Raw genomic sequence first — 13,779 nt, forward strand, 5'->3', positions numbered from 1 at the left:
CTAGTGGATGTAATTCATTTTATGACATTAGCCAAATTGAATCTCTTCCCCCTGCCTGAAAATTTCAGTGCCAGGATTTTAGGCAGACATTTAGGATTTAGTTAGACATTTTTGGAAGCATGTTTTTTCAGATCTTCAGATACCTTGTGTTTGATCAAAAGATACTTTGCAATTTTGTAAAATCGATTCTATTTAGGGTTTATCACATGAAGCGCATCAATCTCCTGGCTACTTCTGAAAATGCTTGCCAGAGATATGATACAAAAAGTTTATATATGCAAAATTTTTTTACCCTTCAGTTGTATCATTTTCATAACATTTGAATGGTGTTAACTTTAGTAAAATTGCATGATTTACACAGGTATATGTGTGGTAGTAGTGAAAGAATGAAATTCTGTGCAGCTTGAAGAGTAAAATTTGCTGAATAGGAAGTTCTGTAAACAGAGGAAAAAAATTCTGTCTGTAGGATAAGATGCAATTTTAAACTATTATGTACAGTTTTGTGCTCATTTCCTCCAAATAAACTAAATTAATTTAAGGGTATTATGGTACTTAATGGAGCCAAAGTTGCTTTTTCTGGATTCCTCTTGAAGTCAATCCTGGAGATTTTAATGCTGTAGAATGTTGAGCTAGCAAAAGATCATAATTGGATTTATTTGGTCAGTGGAGTATATAGCAAATGAAGTACTAAATGCTAGTGAAAATAAAGTAAATATAAGTAATGTATGGGTTTTTTTGCAGTATTGGAGCAAAGATAGATTGGTATAATTTGATTGATTCTTAGCTCCCAGTGCAATTAATAAAAAATCATAGTTGACTATTAAGTAAAAACAACATATTAATGACTAAACAAATACAATGTTATTTACATGTTCTACATACTAGGGACAAATCTAATATTTGGATACAACTGAGAAAGTAGAAATTTCCAATACATGAAAAGAATTATATCTTTGATATAACTAGCAGTAAAGAAAGAATTTTCAGCAAAGGTTGCTTTTCAATTGTGGAAAGGAACTTCAGTGTTATTAAAAAAGAGAATTTTCTTATGAACGCTTTGATTTCCTAAGCTCTTCGTGCCCAAACGGTCTCTATACAGTTTGTCTTCTAAATCCACTAGATAGATGTTTACTAGGTTTATTTCAATATCATTAGAAGACAATGCTTTTATCCATGTTTATTTCATCCTTTGATCTACATATTTCTAAGTATTATCAGGAGATGCAGGAAAAGGGAAGCTAGTTCATTACCCTCTTAAAACTACAATGGCAGATTACTTCTGTGAAATTTCAGTACTTAGCATTTTATATTTTGTCTCTCCAAATGTAAATTTACTAAGCTTGTTTTTCAAATATTATTGAGAATCAGAATTGTCAGAACCAGAGTTTTTAAGCATGTGCAATATCACGGGTTCTTTTTAAATGAAGTATTTTCAATGATATTTGCTCCCAGGATCTTTATAATTTTTATTTACGTTGTGATCTGATGGTTACTTCCTGTAGCTGGTTGAAGTAGCCATGTAGTGTATTGTTTTTGTGATCTCATGTTCACTTGTTAGATAAATAGATAGTAGTAATTTATTTATGTTCTTAGATTGGATAACTACTCATAATTAGATAACAGATAATTGGGTAATTTCAGAATACTAATCGATAAATCTGTATCTGTTTTGACCTCTATTACCTATATTTTCTATTTGGAGGGGAAGGAAGAAAAGAAACCCCTTGTTCAGAAACTCCATCTCTGTGTTAGAATAAGGTAATTTAGTCCCATTCATAAACAGAATTATTTACCTCCATGGTTTCTGTTCAGGAGTGATTCAAAGCCCTTGCTCTTTTGGTAGTCAGAAACCTAGTTTCCAGTAAAAATTAATTTATGAATAAGTCCTCCTTTTCTAAGAGTGTCTTTTATTTTGCCTAACACTAAGGGTTTCTGGCCTAATTGCATTGCTGATAAAGATCAGTCTGTTCCATTTTTATTAGTCTTAGCTTAGCAAGACTGGTCATCTGTTCAAGTGTCAATAAGGTATGTGATTCCTATATGATCTTAGTAATCTTCAGATGAACTTCTCCAGGTTTATTGAACATGGTAACAGGAATTGAACTCAGTGTTCTAGATGTCCTACCAGTGTCTTGTTCAATAGTGTTACTCCTTTCTTGATCCTTACATGGAAAATTGTCAGGTGGATTTCAAAATTTACTAGTCATCACACTGGAACCTTTTTCTTCTGTCAACCTGTGATTATTTCTGTGGATTTCATATCTTCTTTCATTTCCATAATACCCTCATTTCCAACTCTCATAATATTAATGCAATTGCAATTGCAATCAGATATTTGTGTTCTGTAGCTAAAATTTGACATTTTGTGTATTAAACTACTTTAGTTTTCCAAAGTGACCAATTCTGTATACTTCTCTTTCAGTAGCCCATCACAATAGTGCTATGAAGTATTACTCTACCAATTTAAAGTTGTTTTTCTGAGCAACATACATTCTTCAGTACCTACATTTTAATCCCAGTTACTAGTCCACTGTTTTCTGTTATCCACAGTGTATTTGATCTTACATCTGATGTCAGTAGGTCTTATTCTCTAGCCCAAAATCATGCATTAGGTTACATCTCAAATGCTTTCTCTTCGATTTCACTTAGTTGCTCATCTGGATTAGGCATAGATCTTTCATCAACTGTTTCTATTGTACTACTGTTCTATCAAGGCTGTCTCAAGCATCCAAAATACCCAGCATAACAAGGCCTCATGCAACAAATTGCATTATCTTTTATTTCTTGTTCACAGCTAAGATAAAATTCTAACCTGCACTTTTTAGCTTCCTCCTGTTGTTGTTTTGCTTAGGCCAAAATACTGTAAACTCCCTGAAAGTAAATAGTTATTTGTTCCCCTGAATCAGTCAAAGACTACTCACTTTGACAGTCTTTGCACTATGGTTGTGTGATGGAACACTTTTGTAAATCATAGGTTACAGCACTGCAAACTTTGCCACAAGCATTTACCGTCTCTTCAACTTCTAAGTGCAGGGAATGAGGACTTGCTCTTCCTTCCCTAGTAAGCCCAAAATTTGTGTATACACATACTTACAAGCATATACTGTCTATATATGTGAAGATGCATGCTTGTGTCTTCAATTGGAAGAAAGTTTCATATTGTGCTCCAGGAAGTACAAGTGTTTTAAATGGGAATGGAAGCAAAATATTTCCCTAAATTTTTTTAGAATGAGGGATACTAGGATGGCTTGTTATCAAGATTATAAAAGTCAGTTTTACTCTGTTTACTTTCACTGTATGCTGAAGAAAGGTTAGAGACTACATGAAGACAATATTGGGAGAGTTTTTTTGACAAGCATGCTCCAGAGATCCCAGCTCCTTCAAACACTGTCTTTGAGGTGCTCTCTATTGGCAGATAGAAACCAGATGGGACAGTGGAAATTAATTTGAATATGCTTTTAGAAAAAATAATCAGGAAAGTGTATGTCAAAGGGAGCATTACCTATTTAAGTTTTTGATGTAAATTACTATAAAAGTCTAAAGGTCTAGTAACCTTCTTACAACTGTGTATTACCAAAACAATGCGATAAATACAAGCGCTAGAGATTCAAAAAAAGTCTTACTAAAAAAAAATTATTTTGTGTAAAATTCTTTATGTATTTTATATGTGCATATATCCTAATACATATATGTGTATATTTATGTGAATGAGATGAATTTATCTGTGTAAACCAAAACAAAAGGCTTGCATATTCTTGCTCCACAAAAGGGTAGCGTGAAATGACTTTGTTACTGAATAGAGAATGTTGTCTTGAAAATAGGTTGATGACAGTATATTCTGTATCTGCTACTGCAGTATTTAAGCATTTTGAAAGAAATTAATGTCTAATTATGATAAACAAAAGCTATACTTAGTGATATACTGAGTATGGGGATGAGGATGTGAGACCCAGTCAACAAAAACCACCGGGTGTTTTGTGAGGCAGTGTACTCTGAAAATAGTGATTTTTATGGTTATGTTGTTTGTCAAGAGTTGATATTCCCCTTGAAAAATTCCATTTGTAAGCTGATTTTTCTTTTCTGTTGCATAAAAGCAGATGGAAATCTGCCAAGCACTACAGAATTTAGTAAGCTGCCTCTCCCAACACATACCAGAACACAGAGCATGTTTATCAGCCAGTCTCTGCTCATCAGGTGAATAGGTGGTTGGAAGGAACAGTTCACTTGTGGCTGAATCGCAGCTGTCATCGTTCATCCTTTGTTCACGGTGTGTAGCAAGTGCCTTTGGTAGATCTTGGGTGGCATTTGTGTAGTTTGCTGTTCTGGCGTTCTCAGTCCTGAGTTAGTAGGGGTACTACTGAATTTTGATCTTATGTTCTTGGCCGAATGTCCAATAATGTGTCTTTAATGAAAACAGCTGTTGGATCTGCTCTTAGCAATGTGTTTCCCAATGCCATTTGTATGACTTGCATACCACATGCACTGAACCTCATCCTGGAAGAATGGCCAAGACTATTTGACAGTTTAAACACCATAGTTGCTCCCATAAAGAGCTTCTGCTGCCAAAGTAGCCTGAACTTTGTAAGTCAAGGTTTTATGAACTCAGACATGTTCAAAATACTTGAATTGTCTACAAGCTCAAACAGAAGCCACACAATTGGTGTGAATTATCTCTGCATAGCTCTCTGTGCAAATAGTGACAACTTATTAAAGGAAAAAAGCTATGGAATTTAAGAACTGGAAGTTTTGTTAAGAAACGTTTCAGTAAAATGAGTAAATCAGAACAACAGTCTAGTAAGTCTCTGTGTGCTCCCTTTGAAAATATGTTTTGGTGATTTTCTATGACCTGAGACTACATTTTCTGTTGGTATAATTTTTTCCTCTAATTTATTATTCTACTGGAATGTAATACAGAAATATTTTCCATCATTTTGTTGAATTTGGTTGTGTCAAAGCAGACAGAAAACAATGGAATTGTGTGACTGCAGGATTGTAGCTACTGTTCGACTTAAGTGATATGTTGTGAAATCTATAGCTGATTATTTAGTGACTCTACATTTTGCAAGTGAATATCTGAACTAAACCTGGACTGTTTGCTGCTGTGAATTGTAACAGTGTTTGTTATCAGCCACCCATTTAGGAGAAAAAAAAAAAAAATCCTTTTCCTCTGCCTAGCCCTCCCCTCCCCCTACCATCTTCCTTTCTGTCTCAGTCCCCCTGCTCCCTCTTTCTCCCTCCCTATTTCTCTCCCTTACTTTTTCCCTTCCTCATAATTTTTCTCTCTTTCTCCTCAAGCTCCGCAATGGAATTGTGTTTGCCTTCTTATCATGTCTATTCAAATGATAGACTCTAATCTAGGGCTGGTATGTGAGTGAATGTTCCATAGATCTCATCATACACTCAAATATGTATTGTTTTCTTCTATAGATTTTGTTTTATCTTCCATTTAAAAAGCAGCAATAGCATTACCTATCTTCACAACCTGCACACAGTGTTTATTTCAATAGGCAAGCTACCTTCTGATGGGCAGATCCTAATAAAATTTACAGGACTTGAATAAATATAGCTAGCAGAGTCAGTACAGGTAGTTGATTAACTCTTTGAAGAGAATAACCTCTAAAGCATTAGACTGCATTTTTGGTGTACACTTCCCTAAAATTGTTGACAGAACAGAAAACCCAAGTGAACATGGTTTTGGGTAGAGCTTTTTGGAATCTCTGTGAAATAATTTTACTGTTTAGATTATCTCCGTTTTATAATGGTATACAGATGGATGCAAAACCTGCTGTTTACAAAGCTTCCTGCTCACATTTTGACTATCTTGCTGCCAAAGACTGCTCAGGAAGCTTTTTTTCTTCTTTCTGTGGACTCTTGTAAGAGTTAATTTCAGAGGAAAATGGAAACTTTATGCATAGTTTAGGTTGTGATTGAGTGGAAGAGAAAAAGGAAACTCAAATACCCTTTACCTCAAAGTGCCTTTTCATTTTTTCTGATGTATACCACTTTTGTTTTCCTGTTTTTCAACTTTTAAAGCCGTATTAAAATGTGTAAAAGCATGGTGATAGGAACCTGTAGGAAAACTGTCAGTACTTAATTTTTGTTCAATATGTGTTATGTGTTTATGTTTCCTTTGGGTGTGGGTATCTTTTTCCAACTGAAGAACCAAAAGTGTTACAAAAACAGATGTAGTGAAAATAAGCAAGAGAAGTCTCATTTCCTTTGGTGAACAAAGTTCACAGTTAACTTGAGTGTAATTTTATGCATGTTGTACCCTATCAAACAGTTTTGCTGACAAAAGCTTGCTTTCTTGGATTTATCACAACTGATAAAAGGTCTGTGATGCCAGACAAGAATTTAGCTACACAGAAAAGGGGGGAAGAGTGGGTCAGATGTAATAACATATTCTAGATGTTATTCCTGCCAACAATTAATGGGGAAATTCATTTTATGAAGCACTGTTTACAGACTGACATCTGGAGGACTTCTCAGCTTGGATCATTTCCAGTGTGTAGATTTATGTACTACTATTCCTTCTCTTTTCCCCCTTTTTCCTTAAATATTTCGCTTTTCAGATCTATACCATTCAGTTAATTGTGAATGAATGCGAATTATTTTGTTGCTGTGATTTCTTTTAGGATTTCATGTGCATAAAAACCGAAAATGCTTGCTAAACCAGGAGTTCAGTGAATACTTATTGAAGTGTATATAGAGGTATACAAAAATTCAGAGTTCTTTTAACTTAAAGAAGTTCTAGCCATAGAAGTCAGAATATACACCATCAGTAGAACTTTTGAAGTATGAAATGAAAAAGCTTGTAGTTGTAGCAGAAAAGGTCTTTTTTTTCTTTTTTTTTCTTTTTTTTTCTTTTTTTTTCTTTTTTTTTCTTTTTTTTTTTCTTTTTTTTTTCTTTTTTTTTTTTCTTTTTTTTTCCTCCAGATAGCTGTCCTTCTGAATTGTAAAATGTTTTTGAATCACAAAATCCTGGTCTACCATGGTTTAAATATTGTATTCAGTAGTGTGTATTTGTGCCTTATCCAGTTTCCTTTCCAGTCTAGTGAGAATCTGCAATTTGCTTTGAATGTTTCCCTTCTTTCCGTGTGACAATAGCCTTAGTGTGGTCTCCACACCTTTCTTCCTGTGGGAAATCATAGCATATTGTCAAGGGTATCCATTGTTATCTTGAGGATATGTATCTGTGCTGATTGGAGCAAGAAAATGGGATTTCCTGTTAGTGTCATTGGAAGAAGTGGGTACTGCTTGTGTTGAGGCAGGTTATGTGTAGATGAGGCTCCAGTCATGCTCCCCACCCCTATGCATCTGAACAAGTTAAGGGACATGTTTAGCAAATTTGAGTAGTTCCTTCATTTACAAGGTAATATGGGTATTAGAAGAGCAAGGTAGAAAGGAGGGGGCACAAAGACTTTGATACTGTAAGCCTCACTGTCTCAAAAATGAGTAAAAATATAACCATATATTGCTTTCTTGTCTGGTCACTTATTGAAATAATTATTGTCTCAAGAATCCTAGTGAAATCCTGCCCTGCTGAGAACAGTGCTTTTAGCACATGGAATGCCTTTATGAAAAAACAGTATTTAAAAACAGTTCATAGGAAACAGTTATTGGCATCCTTGCACAAGTAACATTTAATTACTACTCTTAATATTGATGCTGATTGTATTGCTCTGTGTGTTCTGTTGAAATTTTCTTTTTTTTCTAAAATAGTATGTCCCTGGTAACATTTCAATCCTCACTATTCTCAGTAAAATAAAGTTATGGAAGAAGTTAATTTTGCTTTTAATTGTAATAACTTCTGATGGTATCATGACAGGTATATCTCAATAAATCTCTTACATTAGAATAAAAATCAGGATGTCCTGCTTCCTTTTAACTAGTAGTATGTTGTAGCTAAGGGCAAATAGACCTTTTCCAACTCTTAATCAGTTACTGTCACCATTGATAAATAATGAAATATTTTGGCACCAAGGGCCATCAGTCCTCAAGGCTATATAAGTTACTGAATTTCAGGTTTTAAAGTGAATGTTAGAAAAGTTCTTTTATTTGCATGTAGAAATTCAATGGATACTAATTGACTTGGTGAGTTTTTGCTCATGCTGTTACAAAATGTTATAAAATTAAAATGTATTGTGCCATTTCTTAATAGTTCTTTTGGACAAGAAACCTTAATTTTGTATCCTGTATTTACAGGTTAGTGTTTAAGAGTGTATATTTTATCTGAACAATAAGAATGAAAGATATCTCAATTGACTTTTAAAGCACTGATTTCCATTTCCTCAAATCTTGTCGTTTACATTTTAGTCACAATTTTCAAATGGCAACAGAGGTATTGGTTTACAGATATTTTTTTTCATTTAGGCTGTTGGTATATTTATATTTAATGCAATGTCAGATGACCCCACTGTTACGGTATTTTAACGTGAAGAGATTTTCCTAATTTCCAATTTTCTCTTCTATTTTCATAGCAGGTATCCTAAATATTTGAAGGTGTCATGGGTCGTGAGTTTTCACAGTGACACATTTACTCCTAACTGTCCTTTCTTACTGACAAAATTTACTTTCTGTAAATCAAACATAAATCCTGTGATACACCTTACACTTTCTCTGAGGGTCTATTTGGATAAAGCAGCCTGTGTCTTTACTCTTCCTTAGGAGCAAAAGATGCTGTATTAGTGCTTCATCTGGTAGGACTGAGTGTTTTCACAGGGTTCACTAGAGCTGCCATGCTTTATCCTCACTAGTCAGGGTGGTACATTTCTGCAGGACATGGTTTGCCAGTGCTTCTGAAACTGCCAGGGAAAATGCAACTCTCCTACTTAGGAATGCAACCTTATTTTTAACTGTTTTACTCATTTGGTTTGTAAAGGGAGAATAGCCTGTGTTGCTGCAAATTTGATGCACTTTTTATGGGGCCCGGAGCAGAACATGTCTTTTCAAAATAGAACAACTCTGACATGAAGGTAAAAATTCTGTGCACTCCATTGGGAGTTGATGTGCTGCTTATAAACATGTGCTTTCAGAGCACAATAGATGAGTACATGGATTTGTTTGCTTGCTAGTGGTGTTCCTGTGAGGGCTGTGAGAAAAAGATGCAGCTGTATTGTTGGCAATGCACTTGCTGTAAGGCCGTCTTTTTGCTGTGGAACAGTGACACATCCTCCAGTGTCCTGACCACAGCTGTTCTGAAATAAATTTACATCAACCTATTCCACTGCAAGCCACTACAGCTATCTTTAGCTGATACTACTATTACTACTACAAATAGTAGCTTATACTTCTCTTCGTATTTTAAACATAGGCATTTAAACACATTTCAAGAAAAAGTTGTAAGTGATTGTGTTGTCTAGTGAACGGCTCATAAAGCAATGTTGAAAAATACTAAGATGTTAAACCATACATCCTATAATCACTTGAGTAAGGTGCGTTATTGGACACGCATTGAAAGTATCCCTGTTTCCATATCTTTAACACTAATAAAAATACTACATTTAATAGCCCATCCAAAAAAAAAATCATCATGTCATTCTCTGTGGCAAGCTAACAATCTTCATAAGGTTTGTTGATTTTATGAAGTTATTTCTTTCACACTTAATTCCTTTATTACAAAAATAGCTCCCAGTAATCTGATCTTTAACACAAATCACATTATTTTCCATGTTTTATGTGGAACCAGTTTTGCATATTCTGTGGTCTAAGTTAATTCAAATGTTTTTCAAAATGACATAAGTAGCAGAGAGAAGTCATTAAGGCATAATCAGCCTTCTAGACCGTGGTAATAGTTTTCTTTAACAAATGTTTCTGTGAAGGGAAAGTAAAGACTATTTCAGTTTTATGTGTTCCTGTCAGCTAATTTATCGCCTCTTTTCCTCAATTATGCACCAATGAATTTTGTTTTGTTACATAAACACCACATTAAATGTATTCAATTTTCAACTAGGTGGCTGTGCTACAATCCCAGAGTCTGATTTAGAGGAAAGGACCATTATACCGGGCTCCACAGCAATGTTTTCCAGTAACGGGCAGATCACAAAGCAGAAATCCAAGCCTGGTAAGAAAAGGAAAATTATGTTATTTCACTTAGAGGTGTACAGCTCATCTTTTCAGAATGCTTGTGGACACATGAAACAAATGGCATGTATTTCAGTCTTTGTTGGCATAATTTCTAGCTTTTCTTGCTACAATAGTACAATGTGTAGGATTCTGAGCTTATTCAGCTTATTCTGTCAAGAATGGCTCGACTTTAAAGATCAGTCTTGGAATTAAATAACTACACAGTTGAAAGGTTTTGTGCTACATAATACTTGAACGAGATTCTCACAGGTTCTGTTCATGATCTCTTCTACAGAGGCAAAATGAAACTGAGGGCATTTTAGTGTAATAAAGGTGGTTTTTTTTTCCTGTGGTATGGTGGTTACACTTTGTGCCAGCTGATTAAAATATGGTCATTACTTATCTTTTGTGGAGAGACTTCCTAGAATTTCAGAAAAATATTATTGGATATAATAAAATGAAATTATACTGGCTATAAAATATGCTGCATGCAGTGATTACACATTTTCTGGAAAGACTTCATGCTGCCGGGAACTGTGATATAGTGTTAACATATTTTAAAAGCAGCACTGTAAAGTACTGCCTTGCAGTTTAATAAAGTGTCTAGTAAGTTCTCAGGGTTTGACTATAGCAATTTCACATTTTGCTTACTAAGTTGTACCTTCACACTTCTTTTCCCTCTCTCCTTGTCTGATTTTGTCCTGAAATATTTATTATAAAGTGTATTTGAGTGTTGCTTGTGAATCAGAACTATTCATTATGGATGGACGTTGAAGTTAAGAAAAGTAGCTTAGAGGTTGCAACCAACAATACTCAAAAATAGAAAATCCTCATACATCTGCAAAACTCAGCCAATTGTGTGTTTAAAAAGCATTCAGCTGCTTTTTTCCCAGATAACTGTAGGACAGACAGGCAGGGAGTTGGAATATATAGTTAATTTAGATAGCAGAATTTAGATTAGCAAATTTTTAATAGTGGTCAGGAAAGAAGGATATCTAATGCAGCAGTGCATAATAATGCCACAGTGTAACTTAAAACTCAAAAATTAGTACCTGCTTACAAAAATAACCTGAAAAATCCCCTGAAGGCCTAAAGCTCTGACTTTTCTAGAGTGCTAATTACTTGCGGTCCTCATGGACTTCAGGTCACTAGAAGAAGAGAGCCTGTCAACGTTGACATAAATATAGTTTAACCTTTGCCATCTGGATATATTAAGTACCCTCCTGGTAATAGAAAAGTATATCATCTCTCTGATGTAGGATACAAGCCTGATAAAATTCCAACTTCAGGCAACTAGACTAATAAATCACAAACATATGGCAGGTTATTTCTCTTTGTCTGATGCTCCAGTCTTCTGATCAAGCACATATTTGTTCTTCAGTAGATAGTGTTCTGTTATGTTTAAATAAACTTATTACTGAAAAGGCTAGCATGAATGGAAAAGTGTAGAAATGTATTCATGAGATCCAGAAACAACAGCATGGGGACCTGCATATCCTAGTGTAAGTCCTAGCCCATGATAAAAATTGAGACTTACGTCACACAGCTGGCTGTTGTTGCTTTGTAACTATAAAAGGCAGAATGAAAATTTTGAAAGCTTTTAAAAAGTCTTTAGGTTTACAGCCATGTGTTACACGAGTGAGTTTAATTCATTCATGGTAAGAATTGACTGCCATCTGCCAGTTACTGCTGCAGTATAGAGAACACCTAGAATATCTGCCACTGAGCTGTCTGGAAATTCTAATTGCTACAAGCATAAGAGCCAAGGGAGCTACTTAAACCTGAAGGTAACAGTAGGCATGAAATCACAGCCTTTCAGTGTTTTTCTGTACATGATATTTTTGGACTGAGTTCTTGCTCAGACACCACTGACTGCAGCAAGACCATGGTGATTACAAAGAGCCCTCAAAGAATATTTTCTGTTGTGGTTTTTTTTGAGTTTGCATTTAATTTAACTATGTGCAGTATATAAGAGAGAAAAAACGACAGAGTAAAAATAATTTTTCTTAATATATCTTCCTTCATTTCCTAATGGAGTTCAAGATAGATTCTCATTATAAGTTGAGAGCTGGTTGTTTGATGACCCTAGTGGGTCACTTCCAACTCAGGATATTCTGTGATTGTATGATAATATGTTGTGTGAGCTATGCAAAGAACTGAGGGAAATGAGACACTGCGACCTGGAAGACTGTTCTGTGAGAAACTCTGCTGTAGGCCATCATCCTGTCACAGACTTGCTAATTATCTCATGCAAAGTATTATGCTGAGACTTTCCAGGCAGCTGCTAAGCATGTGAGTGAGATTTTTGGCTTTACTTGGAATAGTGACTTAGGGCAGCAGAAAATGACGTCTAGTAGTCATGCTACAAGTCTGTGCAAGGACAGAATGAATGGTTTTAGCCCAATCATGGAGTCTCTTTGGAAGGGGAATTACTAGTTTTATGATGTTTTCTTTTAATTGCTGAAACAGTTCTCACTGGGTTGTTTCACTTATTGTCCTGGCGTGTCTGTATGATACTGTATTGCCTATCATCTGTCTCAAAGCGAGACACTTATTTATTTCTTTCTAATCCAAGTATGTTGTGATTTCATAGTAGAGAATGGGATCCCATTCATGATATTTGGAAGCTAGTGGCATTACTGCTGTTGTAGGAGTAGTTTCTTTTAGAAGGCTTTTGCTTTGAGCGGGTACAAAATACTCCCTTGAACATTCTCTGTCCAGTGAATGGAAAATAATTCTTCCTGCTTGCCACCTCAAGACACAGAATCCCTGCTAATTTTGTTCTTGCTGTTTTGGTTAGAAGGAGGACAGAGCAGCATATGTTGCATCATGGACTGCACAAGCCTGGTGGACAGTTTGAATGTAATTTGAAGTTGAGTTCACTTGTTAGGTCTTTACTTTCTCCATGAGCTCACAGCTACAATACCAATGCTGACCTCTGCTGCAATCACAAGTACAAATGTAGTGATTGTAGACTCTAGGTAGGTACTGTGGAGTTCCTTTCTCTTTGGTGTACTCTTCCTGCTGTCTTCCATTTTCTTCTTTATAAGTTATGAATTTCCAACTAGAGTTGCAGTCTGCTTGAGTGGTTTGATTGTATGGAGAAATTTTCATGTGTTCTAGAAGGTAACAATTAACAAAGATTTGCAGAGCTCCACTTCTCAAGCCCTCACTTGTGCAAAAATATTTCTGGTGAAATTAATTGAAAATATGGTTTGCCACAAAGATGTATAAGGAAGTTGTCGTACCTGAGGGCTTTTTAGAGAAATCTGTGAGGAATATGGGAAACAACCTTAAAACAACAATTAAACTGTGCTGGTGGTGAGCTTTAGGATGTAATAACAACATGCATTTATCGGGATATAGCCCTTACAGTAAGTATTCTGAATTTCTTGTATGCTCTGTGCTACATGCTACTTACTATGAAAGAGAATTTCCTAAGACCAACCAATATTTTTTTCCAACAATATTCCTAGTGAATATTTTACACAGAAAGGGTCTGGTTGGTTTTTTATGAGTAAAGAGTTTTATGCTGGTAAATCATGACTAACTTCACTAAATTGATGAAAAAGCAGATGAAAAGTTAGTATGAATACAAGAATGATTGGGCTGAAATATGTATCTTGGTTTTTTTGGTTGGTTTTGTTTTGATCTTTGTGTGTGTGTGTGTGTGTGAAACAATTGTGCTGATTACTTTTTAATTTGCTTACTTGT

General features: G+C 35.1%; 1 protein-coding gene across 14 annotated transcripts in view; it reads left to right on the top strand.

Moving 5' to 3' along the window:
• The window catches only part of BBS9 (Bardet-Biedl syndrome 9), a 288,845-nt gene that overhangs the window by 164,246 nt on the left and 110,820 nt on the right, over nucleotides 1–13,779 (top strand). For 9 of the 14 annotated variants that reach the window (XR_011149049.1, XM_069007583.1, XM_069007584.1 and 6 more), the window contains exon 22: nucleotides 9,953–10,063. The exons of 1 other annotated variant lie outside the window; for it this stretch is intronic. Coding sequence is in view for 12 of the 13 variants with exons in the window: in XM_069007583.1 (XP_068863684.1) it covers nucleotides 9,953–10,063 (111 nt within the window). In the remaining variant the exon portion in view is untranslated. Of the gene's footprint in view, nucleotides 1–9,952; nucleotides 13,778–13,779 lie in introns of those variants that run through there. 4 more of the 14 variants (XM_069007575.1, XM_069007576.1, XM_069007577.1 and 1 more) reach the window with 2 other exon arrangements.

Source organism: Aphelocoma coerulescens, chromosome 2 (assembly GCF_041296385.1).
Source record: "Aphelocoma coerulescens isolate FSJ_1873_10779 chromosome 2, UR_Acoe_1.0, whole genome shotgun sequence".
Classification (NCBI taxonomy): domain Eukaryota; kingdom Metazoa; phylum Chordata; class Aves; order Passeriformes; family Corvidae; genus Aphelocoma; species Aphelocoma coerulescens.